Raw genomic sequence first — 24435 nt, forward strand, 5'->3', positions numbered from 1 at the left:
CGAAGAAAACAAAGAACTCAGCAGAAATAAACGGGCAAAAATGGATCAGGGTATTTGCAAAACTGTTTTTACAGCTCCTGGTAACACTATATGAAATGAAATAAATTCCAAAAATTCAGTCTGTGGCCATGTTTCTGCTTATAATGTTCTAAAAGAAACAGTAGGGCCAACATCTTTTGCAAAGAGTTGTGTTTCTGAGGACAAAGTGTCTAGTGCTTTCAAGCTTTTCATTGATGATGATATCTTGCTGCATATAAAAAATGTACAGAATCCGAAGCTCATTGGCAACTTGGAAATAAAGACTAGAAGTTATCTCTGGCTGAGTTAGACGCTTTTGTCTTTATATTGTATGTTTGAGGAGTAATGGGAGCCAAAGGGCTTAGATTTATATTCCTTGTGGGCCAAAGCGAGGGGAATACCATTTTGCAAAGAAACTATATCAAGAGATTGATTCAAAGAAATAAAACGATTTTTAAGGTTTGATGAAAAGACAACAAGATCTACTATATTACAGATTGACAAATTTGCTCTTGCATCAGACATGTGGAACAAATTTATTGAAAACTGCAAAATGTGCTACCGGCCAGAACAAAACATTACAGTTAATGAACAATTACTCCCGTCTAAAGCTAGGTGTAGATTTACATAATATATGCCTAATAAACCTGACAAATTTGGAATAAAATTTTGGTTATCTGTCGACATTGATACTAAATACCTCTTGAATGGATTTCCTTATCTAGGAAAAGATGAAACAACAAATCCTCAATTACGTTTGTCTGAAAATGTTGTCATAAAATTAACGGAGCCACATGTAAACAAAGGGAGGAATATTACCACGGATAACTATTTTACTAGCATTAAATTAGCAGAAATGCTAAAATCAAAAAATACAACTATGGTCATCGCAATGAAAAAAACAGAAGAAAAATTCCTATATCTTTGAAAAATATGCGTAGTAATCTTTATTCATCAACAATAGTAGAACATGATAATATCACACTTACCATCTATCAAGGAAAAAGAAACAAAAGCGTTTTTCTACTGAGCTCATTAAATTGTACTGTAAAAATTGAAGACAGTCTCAAGAAAAGTCGCCCGATTCAATAGCATTTTATAACGCAACAAAGTATGGTGTGGATATTCGTGATCAGATGAGCCAAAAATATTCAGTTAAATCGGCTTCTATACAATGGCCTGTACATATCTTCTTCAATATTTTAAATCATGCAGCTTTGAACATCTGGATAATTTATCAAAGTGTAACAGGAAACACCATTAACAGCAGAGAATTTCTACTGAAATTAGGAGAGGAGTTAAGAGTGGTACATATGGCTTCAAAACTCCCAAAGATCCTTCCTGAGTCTTCAGAAAAAACACATGAAAAGAAACTGGATATAAAGAGAAAAAAAGTGTCAAGTACAGAGATGCAATGGAAACAAATCTCAAGAATATTGTGCATCTTGTTCCAAAGTTGTGTGCGGAAAATGCACTGGAAAAAATTGTTAAAGATTATTTTTGTATCAACTGCATTAATTCTTAATACATATGTATAATCTCTAATATTTTAAACATTAAATAGAATTGAAACAAAATGCTTTACATATTCCATTCAGCTACACATATAATGATTTAACTGAAAAATTAGAGAACATTTCTCATTTCTGGATTTAGAGAGTGAATCCTCCTCCTAGTAAGTACATAAAAAATATTATTATATAAATTGTGTTTTATTTTAGTTAACATTAGTTTTAATTTGTGAAACCATTTATTTGAAATCAATTCTTATATCAAATGAGTTAATTGAGTTATTGTAGTATAACCCAATTGATTGCCATGTACTTGATACATTTACATAATTTAAAAAGTCAATAAATGTGATATTAAACATAAATATCATGTGATATTAAACATAAATTATGAAATGCACATAAAGTACATATTTGTGGCAATATATGGCATTTAAAATTGTTCTACCGTTGTTATTTCAGTACTTTAATCGAAGGGTCAAAATGACACCTTACCGCCGTTCCAGTAGGTTAAGATTTTCCCGCCATTCTTAGTGTTAAAACACTGACATGAATATCTTCATAGTCGTTCTACAGCATTTACAATTTTTTAAACCATAAAGAAGATTCTTAGAAAAGAAAATATTTACAAAATTATATTAATTATAATACAAAATGATTATTAAAATGAGTATTTATTTTAGTGATTATGCCATTACAATGGCCATCGGAAAACAAAAGTTTGAAACTTATAACAGTACATGAAATCTACTTATGTTGTAATACCACTACTCACTGTAATATCCTTTTTCTTTAGGATGTGAGAGGTTATTGCAATGAATACCAAGTACGTTATAAGTATCAGGTTTTTAGCGAAAGTTTCCCACCACCATAAATATCGTATGCGCAAACAGTTTGCATTAGCATATTTAATCATATTTTGTAAAACGATTTTTGGCATTTGAAAGAAAGAGACTTGATTTAAAACATTGTATTGTGAAATTTATAAACAATATCGTTATCATTAAATACAAGGTGTCTGAAATGGAACTATCACACTACGTTAAAACCATCATTTACTTCCAGTCCTGTTGCAAAAAGTTAGCTACAGAATGTCACCAAATCATGTATACAGCTTTAAGTACTAATACTGTATGATATGATAGTGTGAAGGTTTGGTACTGAGATATCTCCATTAGCTTTCTCTTTAGATGTGCTTTGCATTGTGCTGTGTTTAATATTCTTAGTAGTTTGGAGTATAGCTACTGATTGTACTCTGTGATACTGTGAACACCTACACAAGTATTTCTGTGGAAAATTCCAGAATTCTGAAGTGTTTCTGTTGATAAGATAACTTTTATTAACCTATCATCAGACCTGAGTGCATTCAATCTATTACAAACCTGTACACATGCAACAATAGCATTATTATAATAAACATAACTTCTGGCATTCATCCCCTTGAATGAAATGAACAAAACTGTGAAAGATAAAATTTGATACTGAAAGTGAAAAGAAAAAAAAAAAAAAAGTTTTAATTTGTGAAGCTGAAAATAATTCAGTCTCATATAAAGGACTTTTAAATGGTTTCAGTACCCTTCCTGAAATATTAATTAAAGGGAGGGAGGTTTCTGAGAAATTTTTATGATTAATTTTATAACAATTTCTACAAAAATCTTCTGAACCAGTTATGTTTGAGAATTTTCTTCTAAAGCAGTGGTCTAAAATTCGTGACTCGCAAAAGCAATTTTATACAGCCCGTGAATACATTTTAATTAGGCATTTGTTGCAAATACAGAACTTATAGTTTTAGATATATAAAAATATGGACTGAGCTTATATGCATGACTGCTATTGAAGAAAAAATATACAATTAATAGGTTGTGGCTTTTCCTTTATCACTGTATACTTATAGATCAAGCCCCATTACTAGGGGGGTGATGCAGAGGAATTTCTCCCACTGGTACAGTCTGTTTCCCAGCCACCAGCTGGTAGCACTTCAGTATTTTGAAATTTCTGGTTTTCTGTTTAAGATTAAAAATAAGTTATTTAGTGATTAATTGAACATACTGGAATTACCTGTCTAAAATTTAGTATTTAGATGGCAATGCATTTGAGTTACAAAGCACAACCAATATAATTTCTCGCAGATACCAGCCTTTAGACTGGATAGAAAATAAATAAAATTTAATGTTATTATTGTTTATGCTTATTTTTATAAATATTCAGTAAATAAAATTTATAATTTATTTTACTTTATTGTTTTGTTAATTTATTTATTCTTTTTAATTTTGCTAAAAAAAGTTCTGACCTGCCATCTGTTTTCAAATCGAGCATTTGGCCCACATTCAGTTTGATTTTGAAACCACTGTTCACAAAATACATAATGCATTGTGCCATATATAATATTTTTACAAAAAAAAAAAAAAGATGAAAAATTAGAATATAGCATGCATCTTTTCATAGCACAAAATTTCAATTATAAGCTCATAATACAATCATATTTAAAGAATAAAATGCACTATTTTACCATTTATGTTATGGAATTTCAAGACATTTTACTCTGCATAATTTGATCAATTAATAAGTAAAATTATTTCATAATAACTATGGCATTGGATTTTACAGAGCATGAATTTAAAAAAAATATAGGACCAACGTGAAATTCTGCACAAAAGTTAAGAAACTCACAGCACAACGATTACAGGTTCTGCCAATAACACCAGGTTTGCAAACACACTGTCCAGAAGAAACATCACACTGAGGACTTATAGAACCAAGTGGACTGCAGGCACAAGCTGTAAGTGAAAAATAAAACATACATAAATACATACATATTTACATAAAAAATTTCAAAATAACTAAAAGAGAACACACAGTAAGATAATTAAAAAAACTCAACCACATCAATAAAGCACAATAGAAATAATATGAAAATGATACGTATGCAGTAAAAGAATATTGAGAACCGTTAACTATTAAGAGTTATGGCCAACAGTGTTCTATGGAACATATGCAAAAGATTAATCAGACAATTATTATTTGAAATAGAATTTTAAAGTCCTCTTAAGATTTGAGTCCAATCTGTAAAAAGATCTTGTTTCGGGAAACAATTTTGCTACTTCAGGGAAGGATTTCTAAAAATATTTTCAGACAGTATCACAATTATAAAAATTTTATATACCCATTCATTATTTTGAATAATCACAAATCTTAAAATTTTACATCATATTTTTCACATTTATAAGTAATACTTTATCATTTGTAATAGCATTATTGAAATTATGGTTTTTACTTTTATTATTACATTTTACAAGTTTTCTAATTTTACACAAACTGGAAGACCCCACAGCTTTCTCCTAGCACATACATATCCAGTTATTTAGGCATCACCACTTTAACGAACTCATGTACTAAATTTTCATGAGTGGTTAAAGGTTGCTTTGGCAGTTATTTATAAAGGCCTCCATTTCTTATTTAAAGGTAACTGACCTTTTGAACTGCACTATACATTCTATTATGTTAAAAAAATAATCACAGTCCATTATATGAAAACATAAAAATCCTGTATAAAAAATTAAAAAATAGGAGCCTTCAAAGTTTATATTATATGGGGAGGGTAGATGGAACAAATATGCAGAGGTAAAACAAGCCTCTGTTTCTGAACCAGTACTCTTTCAAACATATTTTAATACATTTTACTCTTAATTAAATTAAATTCTCATATAAATTTTATTACTATTACTCAATTTCTTGAATCTTTGCTAATTCTATATTAATTTTAACAATATTTAATATTCTGCCATTTAATAATTATTTCATTTATATTTCATATACACATCATTCTCAAAATAATTAGAAAATTCTTAAAATTCACATTTTTAAACAATAATCTTATTTACAAAATAACTCCAAAATTCTTATCTTGTTAGCAAAATAATTCTAAAATTTTTAACATTAATTCAAAATTTTTGACAAAACTTATACTTACTAATAACAATAAAATTTAATAAATTAATAATCTTCCCTGAATAAAATCTTAGAATACTTATACATTTTAATTTGATATTTTCATAAAGCAGTCCTACATTACATTTTCAGAGTTCAAAATATAACCAATTATTGATTGATTATGTTTTTTATAATGATGCACTTGGAGAGAAACTCAAAAAACTTTTTTGATAACATAATCAAGTATTTAAACATTTGTGTAAGCATGTTTTTCTGAAAGGAAAAAAAAAAAAAAAAAAACTGCCAGGAAATATTTTAATTAAACTAACAATAACAATAAATTGAAATACAATAGATAATTTGTAATTTATTTATTTAGATGTTGATATATTTATATAACATATAGTAAATTGAAATACAACAGATGATATTAATTTCTTTATTTAGATGTTTGAATTAAATTATTAGCTTCTTAGAGATGAAAATGTAAAAAAAAAAATTGCTTTACGTTGACAAAAGCGTTGTTTGGCATCGCCATAATGTTCCGAAAGACATTCATCACAGTTCCATCCACCTGTGTTACCCAGGCATTTTAGACATTGTCCGGTTAAACTGTCACACCAACCCTCAGCAGAAGTGTCAGCATTTCCACTGCAATCACATTTCTGACAGTATCCTCCAGGAACTTGAGGATTTCCAAAGTAGCCGTCTGAGCATCTAATGGGAAAACATATGCTTATAAAAGGAAAAATTTTAAATAAATAAAATACTTAAAATAATATAATTCAAGTTTTATTTCATTTATCCATAAATTTCAGTTAAAAATTTATACAGTCACATATATTTTTATAATTAAAATAACTATAATACTTACATATGCTAACTATACACTTATATGTGCAATTATATGTTAACTTTAAAAGTATTGTATCACAGTTTTAATAATTTTATGTTGCATACTTATATCAAAATTCTAGTTATATTTTATAAGATATTTGAATTTAATTTCTAACTTTACAGGATAACTGAAATTTTCTGTGTTAATGTCTACTTAATGCTTTGTATAAATACTATTGTTTCTTTAAAAGCAGTTGATATATTTCATGACCGGAGTATATTTAGGATTTTTTTGAAGGAGACGAAAACAATGGATGGCTTACATGCAATGACACATAATTTTGCTTAAAATTATGCAAATGTGTGCTTCTATAGTTACAACTGAAAAATAAAATGCTGAAAAGCAATTTGCATAACATTTATGTAATTGAAATAATTGAAAAGTTAATCCAATAAAGTAAAAGTAACATGTTGAATAACAATTGTCAGCAATACAAATAACAGCAATTACTGCTAATTTTTAAAAAAATCGCAATACTAGTTTTGAAAGTTTTACTACAAAACCTTCTTCTTGAGCTGCAAGAGTGAAAAAAAGGTGCATCCTTTTTTAATTCTTGCAACTGACGAAGAGGATTCTATGATAAAACTTTTGGAACTAGAACAACAAAGTTTTAAAAATGAATAATAATTGCTGTTGTTTGAACTCCTAATAACTAAAAAGCTATTAACATAAATATGACTTTGGAACTGTATGATTGTTAAATTATTGATAATTTGTTAGGTTACAAAAATGAATAAAAAATTAAATATTACAGAATATATCACATACAGTCGACAGCATATTTATTTTCAGTTCTTTTTGCTACACAGTTAAGTAAATTATAATTTGTTGCTAACAAAATGAAGATTCTTTGTAACACAAATGAATTTTCCTTATTAATTTTATTTATGTTCTGGTGAATAGCTACTAAGCTATGTTTATTTAATTCAGATTCATTTGCTGTTTCGTTCGATACAACTGTAACCATCTAAAGCTGAAAAAAAATTTCTTTCTGCAGTGATATAAGAAGTGGGCAGAATAGCCAATACTTGTATTTAACAAATAAATCTTATTATATGCTGGAATAGCATTTATATGCTGGAATAGCATCAGTAGCAGTTCCAGGTACATTACTTTCATGAATTCAGTCTTACCTTTGTAATGAATATTACATAGAGAAACCTCTAAGAGACATAGAGACACAGAGAAACTATAAACAAATACTCTGTAACATAAATCTTTCATAAAATGCTGCAGCTAGCTCTGATTATTAAAAGCTGTTACACTATAGAATTCCAAAACAATAAATTTAAATATCATTAGTGCTTCCTTATGAAATTAGAAAAATCTATTGTAATGTATACATATACATATATATATATGTATATACATTACAATAGATTTTAATAGATTTATTTATACATTACAATAGATTTTTTATAGCAGCATATATATATATATACTGCTATTTGTATTTTATTTCATAAAATATTACTTGAGCAATTAATACGTAAGGTAAGTGCAATTGATAAACTGCATGGCTGCATGATCTTTTTCATAGTTTTCACTATGTATAACTTATATACAAGCCACTTTCCCTTATAAAGTCCTTCGCAAAGGCATCCCTCCCCTTAGACAGATAGCACTCGAGTGCTTTGCCATATTCAAATACACCAAATCAAACTTCTTAAGCTTAAAATAGTCATACGTCATCTATCAGTACCTCGAAACACTCGAAGCTGAAAAATTTTCTTCAAATTTTAAAATACGTTACAGAGCAGAAAACATTCCATCAAAAAAATATATATGTATGCACAATACAATGCATTAAAATATTATTTCATCGTGTCCAATTAAAGGGGAATCTCTACATTATATAGCAGCATTGATAACACATCCAAAATTTAATTGATTTATAAATGCAAATATCAATTTTTAAAATACAAGCAAAAGTTGTTAATTTGGACACCCATAATCCAGAATGATCTATAATCCGGACCTCAAAGCTACAAACTTTCTGCGCATGCATCGCGTTGACGCATACGCATAGGCGTTTATGCATGCGTGTAAGACCTTTAAGGCTGCACATATGCGTGTGCGTATGCGCATAATACATTTATGCATGCACGTTTAATGTATAACGGACAGTAAAAGCTAAGCTAAAATTATCTAATTCAGTTAATGTTGCAGACTGCGTTGTTCCTTCATTTTTGAATTAGATCCGGCTTATTAGTTTTTGCAGACTGTTAGAGCAATTTTATAAAAGTAAGCTTGAACTTTCGATTATGTCAAATAGAATTTCTGATATATATTTACTAATATGTAAAGGATCTACAAAGCGAAAGTATGTTTCGAAGTCCATTAAACCAAAAGTGGAATTGCTGCAAAAAATTGGATAAAGTCATATCCTTTGTTTCTCTAACCATTCCGAAATCTGTTTATCAATTTCACACTGCTCTGCGGCAGGGGGGGGGGCGCAATGAATGGGAAGTTGATCTGTCAGCACTATCCTTATCTTCAAGGCAGATGTTTTTATTTTATTTGGCTTATGATTCCTTACTAAATGTAGCATTTCATTTCGATGTACTCTGTCTGTATCTGTACTTCCTCGTCATTATAATTCACTTCCGATACTGAAGAAAGTGACACAGAGGTTATTGAAAACGAAAACATTTCGATTGACAAATTAGTCAGTATTCTTGATACAGCAATTATAGAACTGTTGTTTAGGTATTCGCACTGTTCGAATGCTGGCCTCTACCTTCACTTCCAAAATTCTCATTGTAGCACTTCGATCATTTCTTACCAAATCATTCACCTTGTCGATGAGTTCAGCTGTAATTACCGTGTTTGCTTGGCCTGATCTCGGGTTATCACTCAAACACTCCCGGCCCTCGTGGAAACTGGCACTGCACTTTCTCACTGACTTGTTGAACACACAGTTTTTCCCTTATACGGCCACCATTCGGCAATGAATATCAGCTAGGTTAACCCCTTCCACAGTCAGAAATCTAATAACACCTAGCTTTTTCTCATTTGTCGAATTCTGCAATGCGATCGCCATGATCTTCTCACACGCACTGCTGCATCAATGGGACGGAACACACAACTGCCTGCTTCTCTCCTGCATCATGTGCAGGTGCCATGTGCATGCACATAACTCAATACGTAAGAAACTGAAACCATAAAAGTAAAACATTATAGAATGGGAAAATATGCTTCTTGTTTAAATGAAAAAAATACTTGAATTTTTAGGTTTCATGAAATACTTTATATCAGTGGTATTCAAACTTTATGACGGTGTGACCCTATAAAAATTCAAATGATCCCCCCTCCCAAAAAAAAAAAAAAAAAAATTTGTGACCCCAGTCGTAGAAATGACCTATACCATAAATGCAGATTTTTTAGGGTTTTTATCTCCCTTGCGACCCCACTATAAATTTTTGAAAACCCATCCAGATACATGACCTATACTTACGGTGACCAGACGTCCTTTATTTCAGAGGACAGTCCTTTATTTGAAGGCTCTGTCCTCTAACTTTATTTATTTCCTCAAATAAGCATATTGTCCTTTATTTTGAGAAATCGTCGAATTTCACGACTTTTTGAAGCGTGAACCGGCACTTTTGCGAAAAATCCATACATCTGGAAAGTATGAGCAATAAATTATTTAATATCCTATATTTACATATTACATTATTTAAAACTCGTTGAACATATTAATGTCTGCTTCTATTGTTTTAATAAACCTTTTGAATTACTAAGTTTTTTGGAGTTTTTTTTTATCAGGAGGCGTCCATAAATGAACGCAATATTTGGGATAATTTTGACCCTGCCCATCCCCAATCCCCATGTCACAATTTGTCACACCTTGGAAGATCCCAAATTAACATTTGTGACGTCACACGAACGCACAAACCCCCACCCCTAACACAAAATTATTGAGCATGAATTTAAATTACCATACCCCCCCTCATGTCACGTTACAAGTGTCCTTTATTTTCTCCGAAAAAATATGGTCACCGTACCTATACTTTGAATACCACTGCTTTATATAGTTCAGAGTTATTTACTACATTGAAGATGTAGACGATGATGGGCTTTCAAAAGAGGTTTTGCTCTGGCCCTGATTGCATGTGCTTAAATTTTTTTGCATTTTTATGCCTTTTTCAATTAGGCAATGCGAGTAATACCAATAGGCTCACATGAAGCTACAAGTTGAAAACCATTGCTTTAAAACTACACACATTATCTTCTTTTCATTTTTCTTATACTAAAATAAAATACAGAAACAAATTTTACAAATACATGAAATAACATGTATATCCTCTTTCTGTTTAATGAAATTAAGACAATATGTTTTTACTGATGGAAAATAATAAAATTTAAGCTTAATTACTAAATTTATAAATAAAAACATATAAATAATTTACCATCATACTTAATTTTATTTATCTTAGAAAGAAAAATAAATTATCCAAATAATGATTTCAAATAGTGCAAATTTAATTAGAAAATCATTCTTAACTAATAATATAGTACAAACTCTGTTGGGATTTCGGCGATTCCAGATTTGAGATTTTTCTGGATATTAGATCATCAGTTTAAATCTAGTAAGATGACATGTAGAAATTATAAAAGTAAAAATATAATATAGTGATTTATGAGATAATGAAGCATTTATTAACTTAAGGGAATCAAAATTAATATTAAAAAAGGTTCAATATTTATTTGTTTGCTTTATTAAACCTTTCTTTCAATGTATATTCCTTAAGCGGTTTCATTTTTTTGTGCTTATACTTTGTTTTTAAGTTTATAGGTAGACAAATTCCTTGTTCAGATTACAAAGTTCCATTGTTTAAATCCTTAAATTGCCCTCTAGAGAATTTCCAATCAGTTGAAACTTTTTCGTTCTCAACAACCTTTCTCTCACATTCTTCACTATAGGTAGCATTATTTTCTGGGTTTAGAGCCATACTACAGATTTCGTCATCCATTAATCAATTGATGATTGAGCACTAGCATTGCAATGAAAAATTTGTTATATCATCTTCATTCATTATCACTTCGCCACATTTCTTTAAAAATTCCATTAAATGGGAAATTTCCCTTTGTAATATCAGAACACAATCTTGTAATTCAAATTTGCCACTATTATAAAACTTAGCTAGTGTTTGCTATACATTACTGAGGAGGTACCATGAGATTAGCGACTAAAGACATATTGTTCTGCTAAATTTTGTCTTGCTTCAGTCGCACACTAAGTTAAGCCCGAATAATGTTATTTATTTATTATACTTACGTCTATATCTGGTAAAAAGCTTAAAGCTCATCCGAGTCACGAATACATAAATTCTCACAAATACAGAGTGCAACAAAACTAATGGTCACAACTGTAAGGGATGTAGAATTTTCCAAAACAAACAACTTTCACTATACATAGTTGGTTGGAAAGCAAATGGTGAGCTGTGAGAAGGCGCTTTCTCTGGAGTCAATGAAACATTATTTTCACAGAACTCGTCTTCCAGCTCCTATTCATTGCCAGATATGTAGCAATATTCGAATATGGAGAGGGCTCATATGCAACTTATGTAAACGACAATGCCGCAGATGGTAAGAATTTACCAGAAGTCATTTCCAAACAGGGCACTGTTTGATTTGAGAACATTTTAATGCTTGCACAGGCAACTCTTGGAGATAAGCTCATTCTGCTGCCAAAGGTGTGGTACAAGTTGATCAAGGAGTGCAAGAATGATAAATCAAATAGCGACAATTTGCAGCACCTGTCCTGTTTATGGATGAGGCTGTGTTCACACGTGACAGCATATTTAATATGCTTAACAGTCATGACAGGACTACAGTTTAATCCACATGTTACACATTCAAGTTGCCCCCAGTAAAGGTTCTCCATGAATGTGTAGCCAGGGTTCACTATCACTTAATCATCATTACCTTTTACAAGACTGAAATACATAACCTTATTCCAGCAAGTGCTACCTGATTTACTATAAAATGCGCTAGGATATACAGTCAAAAGTCTTTAATCTAGACATCTATAATCCGGAATGATCTATAATCCAGACCTCAAAGCTACAAACTTTTTGCGCACACATAAACGCGCATATGCGTTTATGCATGCACATAATACGTTTACGCATGCGCGTTTAATGTATAACGAATGGTATAAGCTAGCTAAAATTATCTAACTATCTATTTTAGTTAACGTTGCAGTTTGTGTTGTTCCTTAATCTTCGAATTGGATCCGGCTTATTATTTTTTGCAGACTGTTAGAGCAATTTTATAAAAGTAAGCTTGAACTTTCGATTATGTCAAAAAGAATTTCCGATTCTGGAGCTACCAAAGGATCTACAAAGCGAAAGCATGTTTCGATGTCCATCAAACAAAATGTGGAACTGCTGCAAAAAATGGATAAAGTCAAAGCATCGCAGCTGCAGATGTTCATGAAAAGCCAGGAATCTTCGTGAATGCTAGTGTGTGTCATTCATTCTTGCGGATGTGATACCCATATTGCAGCTGGTGGTCGCACATTTCAGCATTTGTCATAAGTTCTCAATAATAAAGATTCCTTGTCTTTCTGGATTGAAAAATTCTTGTTCCTTGTGTTCTTTGTTGTTCATTTGAAACCAAGCAGGCACATTCTCGTAGCTCGCCGTTTGCTTTGCGACCCCATACTGTATGGAGAAAGTTGTTTGTTTTAGAAAGTTCTACCATCCCTTACATGTGTGACTATTAGTTTTGTTACACCCTCTACCTAAGGTTCATCTAGAGCCGGTGCAAGAAATTTTGTAGCCAAGTGCAATTTTTGTGAGTCCAAAATTCTGCTGCCAAGCACTTCCCTAAATTCTAAAAATTTTGCATCATCATGCCCTTTTTATCCTATTGCCTTCCCAAAATCCTAAAGATTTTGCCATCTCATGATTCTGTTGCTTGGTACTTCTCTACATTTTACAAATTTTGCTTTCTCTAAATTCTCCCCTCCCCCTCCAGCAGTCAACTAGTGTACTGGCAGAGATCTGTACTCTAACAGCTCAGCACTAGAGGTATAAAATACACAGACCCAATTTCTACAGCCAGAAAGAGTAGCTTATGCTGTCCCAATGGTCATGGCTTAGGCCATCCGAGTGAATAACGTGACAGCCAATAACAGGTCCTTTAATAAGCTTCCCCACTCTTTACGGTCTCCATGTCCCTGGGAGTGGTGAGCCAGGGTTGCTGTTTCAGTGAGGGGTGCTTAAGAGAGATTTCAAAAGTTAAACTCTACCACACTGCAAGCGAATCCCATTGTATCCGTTTATGAGTACACAAAGAAGACGCCCTTTGTGGAATCCCATTGCATCCATTTATGAGTACACAAAGAGGATGCCCTTTCGTGGGTGCTTTTTGATGATGTTCCTACCTCTCACTCAATGCGGAGGACTAGGGTCCATCTGTGAAGTGCCAGAATCAGACAGTGCAACATGTAAATTAAATCGACTTCTCCTAAATTCTGCCACCTGATCTAGCCACACCTGCTCTGGCACTGGACATATCTGAATAATAAATGAATTATTCTCAATTCAAACAACAGTACATGTAATCTTTTGGCATATAACTTTTAGCATTTACAAAATATATTTTTGCATATGGAAAGAAATTTCTGTTAAATTTCTTCTCTTCAACACAATTAGTTATTTGCAGCACAGTTAACTGAAGTCTATAATCATCACCAAGCATAATGTCAACATGAAAGGTTACCAAGCTCTTTGGTATTCAGTTACTAATATTTAAAAGAAAAAAAAAAAATAGATAGCATGCAGGCATGAGTTCCCAAGCTGCAGTGTGTTGATAGTCATGATAGTCATTTGACAGGTTTGCAATAGGGTCAAAGTGAAATTAAGAATCAGGACTGCCCACATTTTATTATGAAAAATACCAAACTGACAAACAAAAAGCATACAAGAAATTCTAAATAAAAGTTGTTGGTGATTGAGATGTCCAAATTTTAGATCATTCTGGATTTTGGACATCTCGATTTCAGACTTGATCCTGCATATACAAATTTTATCATCTTTATGTCCTAAGAACTCTGCAATATGATTATTTTTGTTTTTTCTCTCTATCCAAAAGAAAAGCTCAAGGACTATAAAAGTTAAACTAAAACTTGAGGAAAAGTCTTAATATATTACAAAACTTTTTTAAAAAAATTTAAATGGTTTGACTAACTGTATTAAACTTTTCAATAATATATATATATATATATGATACTTTAATGTTCTCCTCAGTAAAAAATATTTTTTTAAAAATGTGAACTCCATCTAAGACCTTTCATTTATAATTTACCAGAATATGTGTCTTAAATTGTAACAGGTCTACATAATAATAATATTAAAATAGCACTTACTTTCTTAGATTTATTAATTGATTACAGGAAAGCATTTCAGGGTTATTAAGGCTGTTATTGCAGATAATTTTCAGGATTCTCTCATTCTTTGAAAAACTATCTTCATAAATTCTTGTTGTTTTTATTTTTAAAATTTCTGAGTTACCATTTTACTGATACCAATTCAATGTAAAGACTTGTTAGGCTTTATATTACCTTCAGACAGCATTTGCAATTATGGGGTTATAAGAAATACTTTTTCGTAGCCAAATAAATTTAGAAGTTATAATTTCCAGATTTCATGAAAAAGTTTTCTACATACTTATAAAGTAATCACAAAGATTAGAAAAATTAGTAAACAGCAAAGCTTGATTAAAAGAAGATCACGCTTACCCGTCCTTGGACGGGATGATTTGCAAGTGCATTCAGTATACCTTTCACACTTATTTCCTTCATATCCTTCAGCACACTGGTCACAGATATAATCATTTTCACCAGCTGCAGACTGAATTGCAGTGCAAGAGGGAGAAAAATTGTTTTCAGGTATTTGTAGTGGACATGCACACGGTTTGCAGTCATCAGGTGTACCAATTGTTGCATTCCCATAATATCCACGTACACAGCGCTCACATTTTCGTCCAGTTGTATGGTGCATACAGTTCTAAAAAGCAATTAAGTACATCATATTTTTAAACATTATTATATAAAACTGTATAATAAAGTCATTCATATATTAAAATAAACATTTCTGAATTGAAAACTGAAAATTACCTCACACCGACCAGCAACATTGTCGCATGATTCAGCATGATTGTAACAATCACATCTTTCACAAATATGACCTATTTTTGGACCAGTCACAGATCTGTAGCCAGGTGCACAAAGCTATGAACAGAGATAAAACTGAAAACTAACAGATTCAATTTCTTTCAGAGTTAACAAATTGATATTTTCTAAATCAAAAGTAGAATAATTATTTCATTTAATCATAATAATGTTATATTACCCTTGAAATTTATATAGTTAATTTAGACATATTCATGAATCCACAAGTTAAAGATAAGAGATGTTCTATAAAAAGTTTTTAAAAAAGTTTCAAAAAACTTAAAAAATGGTTTTACTAAAGGCGTTGAAGAAACTTTTTAAGACATTTAGACTGTTCACTTCTTACTAATATTGTAAATACCCTTGCTAAGGAAAAAAGGTTTTTCATATAAATTTTGTATTTATAATTAAACTTATTTTATGCATTAATTTTAATATGTCTTTTAATAATTAAGAAAACGAAAAAAAAGCAATAAAAAAAATGCGATTCTACAATACACCACCTCAGAAAGAATTTACCATTAAGTTAATTTTATTAAAATGCATTAAAAACTTTAAAATATAAAAAATTTATATAAATATTTGTTTCTTATTTTAAATAAAGATAATACTGATTGCTGGCATTTTTTAAAATTAAATCTTTACAGTCAAATAATATTAAAACTCTACTCAAAAAGAATTTCAGTTTTAAAACCTTTGACATTTGCTTCTGAATTATTTTTTTTAATGTAAAATGGCATAAATAGAAAAATATTTAAAAAGTAAAACAATGTTTCTAGAATTTGTTTTTCAAAAATGCAATTGAAAACAATTTTGAAAAGTAGAAAAAGAAATTAAAAAAAAAAATTAATTAAGATTTTTAAAAAATTCAATTTAATCTTGGTATGCAAATTTCAGTTTAATATTTGAAAAACGTTTTAAGCTAATCAATTACAATATACCTCTAGTTTCAAAATTAGTCTACCAAAAATTAAAGATATAGAACATATAATTCAAAATTTAAAATGAGCTGTTTGAATTAGTAAATACAAATTGTCAGAAAAAAATTGTTATGATATTACTTCATCATAAATTAATGCCATACAGAAACTTATGCACTTATTAACAAAGAAAATAATTATTCAGGATGTAGTTGTGCATTTATTTCATTTGCACATTTGTTCCCAAGGCTTGCAACAGATATTTCCTTCAAATGTTAATGTCGTCTATTTCACTGAGACACCAAATCTGCAAACTGGAAACAATAAATACCTAAAATTTCCTTTCAGATGTTTAAAAAGGAATAGAAATTTTGCTCTCAGTCTATTTTAGGGTTAACTAGATTAATTTTAGGGTTAAATATTTTACAAAATAACAGTTGTTGTAAAATCTGTAAAGTTCATATAAGATGATTTTATAAATGGAAAACTTAACACTGCACTCAATTATGTAGATTAATAATAACAGTGAAAGATCTTATTCATTATTATCTAAGTTATTGGCAAAGTATGAAATGCCAACATTCTATAGAATGCCTAGGCATTGTATATAATGCTGGGCATTTTTAGGCAAAGTATGAAATATGAGAATTATTACATACTTTTCCTAGGTACTGTATATAATACCTAGGTAATCTATAGAATGACAAATGCTACTTAGGCAAATTATGAAAAAAAGGTCCCTGATAGGCTATGTTATCGGCAAAGTATGAAATGCCGGCATTCTATAGAATATAGAATATAAATTATGCAATATATTGCACGAATCACCTTGCCCCTTGTTGATGTCAGGAATAGGAACTCGCACAGTAGATCCCAAAGAAGAAGTGGGAAATTATTTTTCCAAATTCCTTTTCATTTCTTTGGCTTGTATTTCCAGACTGATTTTAGAATTTACTTTACCTTCAATAGCATTTTCAGTTTTGAAACAGAGGGTGCACAAATTATCCCTTTCATCATCTTTACTAGCATGGCCACAGAAGGTACAAATGTTCTGACAAAATATTTGCATGCAAGTGCATCACTCATTTCCTTTAAACACACAGAAAAGGTATCAGAAATAGAATGTTTGAAATATTGAATGAATTAAAATACATGTGATATTCGAAACGAATCAGAGATGTATTTCATACTTTGCCAGTTTCTCATTTAGCATTCCACAGAATGCCTAGGAAATCTGTGAAATATTAATCATTTCATACATTGCTGGCTAGTTTTAGGCATTCTATAAAATGCCAGATTTCAAAACTTTGCTGGTAACATCTATTAGAAACAAAATCTGTTTATGTCAGATGCAATTTCAATGGAACTGGAAACACTAACTTATCCTTAATATGTTAAAAATTACTGGTTAATCATGTTCTGTACCAGAAAATGGTATAAAGGTTGTGATTAATAAATATTTCTTAATACTAATATTACCAAGCACTAAAAACTGGAAAACAAACAACAATAAAATGAATTATGTTTATAATGCTTCAGTAAAATATTGTATCAACGTACTTCACAAGATAAACCAGCATAGCCTTGAGGGCAAACACACTTCTCTACTGATCCTATTTTTCTCAAACTTTTTGAATCCTTCGCTGCTATTTCCATACCAATATTATGAAGCCTATACATATGAACAAAATGCTACATATATAATGGTTTTAAAAGAGGATAATTAAAAGCATTGATTTAAATATATAATTGCTAAGACCTTTTAATATTTTGTGCTTTACATAACTATAATTCAACTCTATAATATTTATGTATGATTATACATAAAATATTACTAAGTTCAAAAAGAAATTCTAAATATACTGTTTAATTAAAACATTGGAACAGAAAAACAGAAATTTTATTTTAAAACTTTTAAAAAAAATCTAAACTACACACTTAAATTTGCTTAATATATCTAAAAGATGCATATGTGAGAAAATCTAGATCTTGGGCAGTAAACAGACACGACATCAAATAGAAGGCTTTTAATCATGAAATGACCTTGTCAGATCATGCTGCATTTCCTGTGGGAAGAGAGGCAATGAATTCTTAGCAATATTTCATAGAAAACATTTATTTAAACTAATTCTAAAGATATCATCTTCACAGCATAAAAAATGAAGCAAATCAACAACAATTTGCTTATGTCAAAAATTTTATCTAGAAATGACAATATTCCACTGAGTTACTCAGCTTGTGATTTAAAAGCATTAACTGCATAAGATGTGATTTACTATCATGATGTTTTTTTCTAGTCAATTTAACATTTGAATTGTAATATGTTCATTATTCGAAAGCAGTTCTGAATAAAAGGTACTAATCTATTTTGAACAGTTTTCTTTGTCAATATAATCAAAATTCTGCCTTCCTGTAATAGCAACTTTTAAGGTACACTAATATTCTGGCTTGAGTTCCTCAAAAACATAACACTAAGCAAAATAATGTTAAACATGGTAATTGTAACACACAATAAGGGACACAAGAATAAACATTAAAGAATAAACAGTTAACGTTTTTGCTGTCAAAGCCATGGTAGTTTTGAAACCCATTATTTTTCAATGCCGTAATCTAGTATCAGAATCATGTGTACAGCTTTAGGGTACTAATGTTGTACCATGTGACACTATGAAGGTTTGGCACTGAAAGTTCAAAAACAAGGATTAGGACATTCAAGAAGCAAAGTGCTTTGGCCAGCCTACTGATGTTTATGAGGCCCACTTGCAAGAACTTGTGGAAGAAGATCATTTTGCAACCACTTGAGAGCTGGCTAAGGAGCTACTGAATGCTACATGAAACAAATGTACATTCAAATTATTCAGATGTAAAATAGCAATGACAGTAGGAATTAATTAACATTTGTATCCTAATCAAATAAATAAAATTTCAAGTGTATATAATTCCATACCACTGTTAGCAAAAAATCAGCCACCTCAAAATATAATTTTCTCCCTATCTTGAAGCTTATATTAAATTTAACATTGTCTTGAAATCCTTATTAAAATCGTGTTGCCAGACAAATTATATAATCTTCCCAAGATGACAATAATGCTCTTATTTTTTAAATATTAATAATAATAAGCAATACACGAAAATTAAAATTTGAACCCTTTCAGATTTTTTTAGAAAGTTTATTCTAGTTTCTTTTTGGAAAGTACTAAATAATTACACATACACACACACACACACACATATACATAGCTTACAAAAGTATAAGAAGACAGTTTAAGAAAGGTAAGCATTAAACAAATTTGGTAATTTTTAATAAGTGCATTAATTTTTAAAATCTAGAATGACTAACATGTATCCCTTTTTCTAACCTGCAGTCTATCTGATCTGTATGAAATTTTGCTCGAATAAGCAGTCTTGTTAAATTATTCAGAATTAAAGTGAAGTCTTCTCTACTGACAGAATTTGTGCCATCTTCACGAGGTGTTAAAAGAAACCACCCTTGTTCACGCAATGGTACAGAGATAGCAACATTATCATATTCTGGTCGCACACCCCAGTTATATCCAATTTGATGGCCATTACCCTAGAAATGAGAAATTAAAAATAGACATTCTTTCAGAAAGACTAAATAATTACAACAAAATAATTTTAATAAAAACCAAACATTAGTATTTTTATCTCATCTTTCTTCCTCCAGATATATAAAATTTTAATTTTATTTCAGCACATGCATGAAAGAATAAAATTTTTAAAATGTTAATTAATATACGACTTTAATTCATTCAATTGCTTTAAGCTATACACAAAAAGAATAAATGTATTTGAAAAATAGAAAGTTGTGATTACTTTTCTCAATAATCGATTTAAATTTGCAATGCAATCTAATCCTGATATAAAAATTGCAATATATTAAGCAGTACTAGACATTTCAAAATAAGTAAGCTGAGATCAACAAATTTTCAGATAGCTGCATGATGCAAAAGAATATCAGCACAATGCGAAAGTATAATTCTAGCAGTATATTATTTCTCTCATAAATATTTTTAATGTTGATATTTAATAGACTAACAGATGTAAGAAAAGTTAAAGCATTGGTGCAACTTCTAATATATCAGAATGTGGCCAAACAGTTTCACAACTTAGAGGAAATGTCAGTTAAAAGTTAATGTATTGCACATATATGTTGGTTTGAATCATCATGATGATTTTACAGGGTGATTCATATTAAACTTTTTTTATTGCCTATTTATTGAAACAAAAATAAAGCTGTAGTTTGTTATATCTCAAATGCAGATTATCTATGGGAGATTTCAGACATTTACACTAAAAGATGAAATTTTTTTCTCTTCTGCTGGACAGAAGCTGAATACATCCATATTCTTGGCCATTCATTGGAGATCTACCTAATCAATACAGTTGACTTCATTGGTAATGTTCTGCCTCTAATCATCCAGGCATTCACAGTACATAATGAAGCAAAATCTTTCTAGCTGACAGAATTGCAAATGCCTTGAATTATAGTTCAATAAGTTCTTGAGCTCAAGTATGTTAACTATGCATTTGCCAAGCCCCAGTACATAAATCCAGAGTTTATATTGAAAGTAATATTAATATCAGAATCAGAAGTATCTATACTATTATTATTACTTTTTCAGGTGTTTTAAAATGGTTCACATGGTGTAAAAACTGAACTGCCGATTATGAAAAAAATATAAATCAGAATTTTTATGAGTTTACATCTTACGGAGTTTTACTGCACAAAAGCAGCCTTATCTAATGGTCATAACAATATAATTTGGTGTTTATATATAATGGTCATAACAATGTAATTTGATATATAATGTAATTCATTATGTTTGCATCCATTTTTTCTTATGCTAAATTTCAAAACATTGCTAGTTGTGGACTTCAGCCCATCCCACTGAATGTATTTTCTAACATTACTAACAAGTGAAAATATAAATGCCACTGTTATTTATTGATTGATAAATTATTTTATTGTATGTGGTTGGTTACAAATTGTCTTATAATGCACCTTAGAAAAATACTAATTATTTCACAAGATCCTAACATATGAATTCAAAACTACTAAGTAAACATAGACACCACAACTAATACCATCAGCTAATGTGCCAAAAAAAAGTTTTTTTTAATGTAAAAATAATCTACTGCAATTAATTTCTTGTTTATTTACACTTTAAGAAGCTTCTTTATTTCTCTTATTAATTAGAATAATGTAACAAATAATTTGGATTGTTAGACTTTGAAAAGGGCCATTTATGAAACTCTTATCAACATTACCTTTCCTTTATTAAAGGGGAAAAAAATCCTTTAAAAATATTTAATATATTTAACACAATTTATTAGTCTTATGAAGGCTAACATTTTGTTCACTTTGGATTGAAATAATATTAGTTTAATAAAAGATGTAACAGTGTAATAAGAATATTAACACCTAGATCTTGAAAATGGCATGATTTATGAGCACTTCAAGTCTATGGTCATTGATATAGAAAATTAATTTTAATTTATGAACATAAACAATCAGCCTACTAAAATTAGGAACTTATATATTTTAAATTAGTCATCAAATGGCTGTTAAAAAAACATTTGTTTTTCCTTAGTCACACCAAAAAAAATCTGTATGTTGTTTGAGTGGGCGGGGATTTTACACTTTTTACAAGGATACTTAAAAGATCACATATGTCAGGAAAGTATGTAATCTTTGTTCGAGCTGAAGGTCAGCATATTGCAATATGCCTCTTATTCTTTGTACCACAATTGATAATGCATTTAATTTTACAATATATTGTGATTTTAAGATATAATCAAGAATGAACCAGATATTTTGAAAAATTAAATTTAATTATTATAAAATTTAGATTTTTTGTCTTATAACTGTAATCCCTGCAGCATTCTGTTTTCAGTGACAAAGACATGAAATTTTTTTTCCCCCTTTTTGAAACAACTTCCCAACAATTTCAGTGCCACGTAAACAAATTTCATTCAAAGCTGCTGCTGAGATAAGATATAGTAAATTGGGTCATTTAATTATAATCACTTTGTATATTACTGACTTGAAAAATTTTATTGTCATTGATTAAAAGTTAAATACTAATTAAATGTAATGAAATTTACACCGAGTAAAATGCTAAAGTATACAACAAAAATACAACAACTTACAACTAAACAGAAAACTTACCTCTAAAACAACATCAGCATTTTCTGTGAAAGTACCAGAAGTATCACCTCTTGCTACAACATAGCTTATTGTAAACTTTAAATCTGATCCATACGAATAAAGCTGGAATAGCACACAGAGAATGAAGTGGGTTTTAAAACTTTCAAAAATTACAAAGGGTGTTCACATACTTTTAGAATGATTTCAATAAAGAACTTTAAAAAACCAAATACTTAAAATAATAATATATGGCAGCAGCTTATTATTTAAAATGAGAAATATCATCTGCTACTTTTAAAGTTACTATTCTTTCTTTCAAAATGTCACATGTAAAACAAGCTGTGGATTGAAGCATATGTTTCTGTGCCTTCTGAAGAGAAATATTCCTTTTCCATGATTCAAAAATGTTGTGTAATGCATTCTATTAAAATTTTTAAGAGCAAAATAAGCAATGATATTAATCATAAAGGGAAATGCTATCAATCATTACTTTGACATAAAAAGATGATTCCAAATGAATAATTTAAAACATTTACATATTGTATCTTATGTTTTTAAAGTTAAATTGCTGAAAATAAGAGAAAATCCACTGATGCTGAAATCAATTGCAAATTTTTTAAGTACATCTGTAGCAACAATAAATATAATGAAAAACCAAGATTTACAACTTAGCTTAAAAACATAATGTTCACCAAGTTTTGCCAAGACATGCGGCTCAATGCAGAACAATTTGTAGATTAACCCTATGAAAACTATTTAGTATGAAATGCATGGGAATACACTGTGATCCTTGATGTAGCATGGCTTTACCTAAATGACTGAAACAAAACAAAACAAAAAAAGGGGAGTCTATTTATTATCAAATATGAAGAGGAAAAAAAATGCACAAACTTGGTTCCATCAATGGTAAAGAATGTTTCAGTAGGATTTTATGATTGTCGCAGAATTCTCTTACAATGAAAAGTTAAAAGTAAGAGGAGTGCAAAAAAAATTTTCAGATCGATTCAACATACTATCAACAGAGCATTCAATGTTCAATATTTACAAAAGAAATTCCATTTCATGATCCCAACAACTTTCAAATAATGAATCTTTATCAAGACAAAGCAACAAATCATACTTCAGAAAGTACCACTGGATTCCTTGAAAACAAATAATAATAAAGCCTGATACCTTTTCAATGTGTTCCTGCAAACTCTCCTGACATTTCACTTATGACTATCATGGTGGGTTTTTCACTCTTTCTAAGCACAAATCCACCATTATTACCATCATTAATGTAGTCTGCATAATAGTAGAAGAGAAATGGAAATCAATAACCCTGAAAATTTTATGACCAGCCCTTCTATTTACAGAAATCACAATATGAACATAGTCTAGAAAATGCCTGTTGCAGATCGAACATTTAAAAAAATATGGTAAACACTAATTAAATGGAAACAAGTTTGTTCTAAAAATGTATAAGCACTCTCTGTAAATAAAATAATTTCAAAATTTATTTAACTGAAGTATATTTTCAAATGATTAAAACTCCTTAGCATATAAAGAAGGAAAGCATTTTTTAAAAATTTGATTACCTTTTTTCCAAGATAATCTGGTGGAGCAAGCCAATAATAAGTATTCATGTCTGATACATCATCATTGGCTATTACAGCATTCCCATTCTCAAGGGTGGGCTTTGCAATACGACTTCCTTTCAGATCAGAGACTCGCCAATCCTCAACATTTTGGACCTACATAATTTTTTTTCAATTTATCAACATAAATACAAACTTAACTGTGTTAAAATGACTGATAAACAC

At 30.0% G+C, this 24435-nt stretch overlaps 1 protein-coding gene across 2 annotated transcripts in view; it reads right to left on the minus strand.

The window, feature by feature from the left end:
- The window catches only part of LOC118179400 (laminin subunit alpha lam-3-like), a 258439-nt gene that overhangs the window by 112936 nt on the left and 121068 nt on the right, over positions 1-24435 (minus strand). For both annotated transcript variants that reach the window (XM_085825564.1, XM_085825563.1), the window contains 8 exons: positions 24211-24366; positions 22655-22756; positions 19821-20035; positions 18022-18133; positions 15488-15601; positions 15151-15377; positions 5968-6176; positions 4200-4306 (listed from right to left, as the gene is read on the minus strand). In XM_085825564.1, the coding sequence (XP_085681690.1) occupies positions 4200-4306; positions 5968-6176; positions 15151-15377; positions 15488-15601; positions 18022-18133; positions 19821-20035; positions 22655-22756; positions 24211-24366 (1242 nt within the window). The remainder of the gene's footprint in view (positions 1-4199; positions 4307-5967; positions 6177-15150; positions 15378-15487; positions 15602-18021; positions 18134-19820; positions 20036-22654; positions 22757-24210; positions 24367-24435) is intronic.

Source organism: Stegodyphus dumicola, chromosome 10 (assembly GCF_044657685.1).
Source record: "Stegodyphus dumicola isolate Sdum_Otavi_A_Nest chromosome 10, ASM4465768v1".
Lineage (NCBI taxonomy): Eukaryota > Metazoa > Arthropoda > Arachnida > Araneae > Eresidae > Stegodyphus > Stegodyphus dumicola.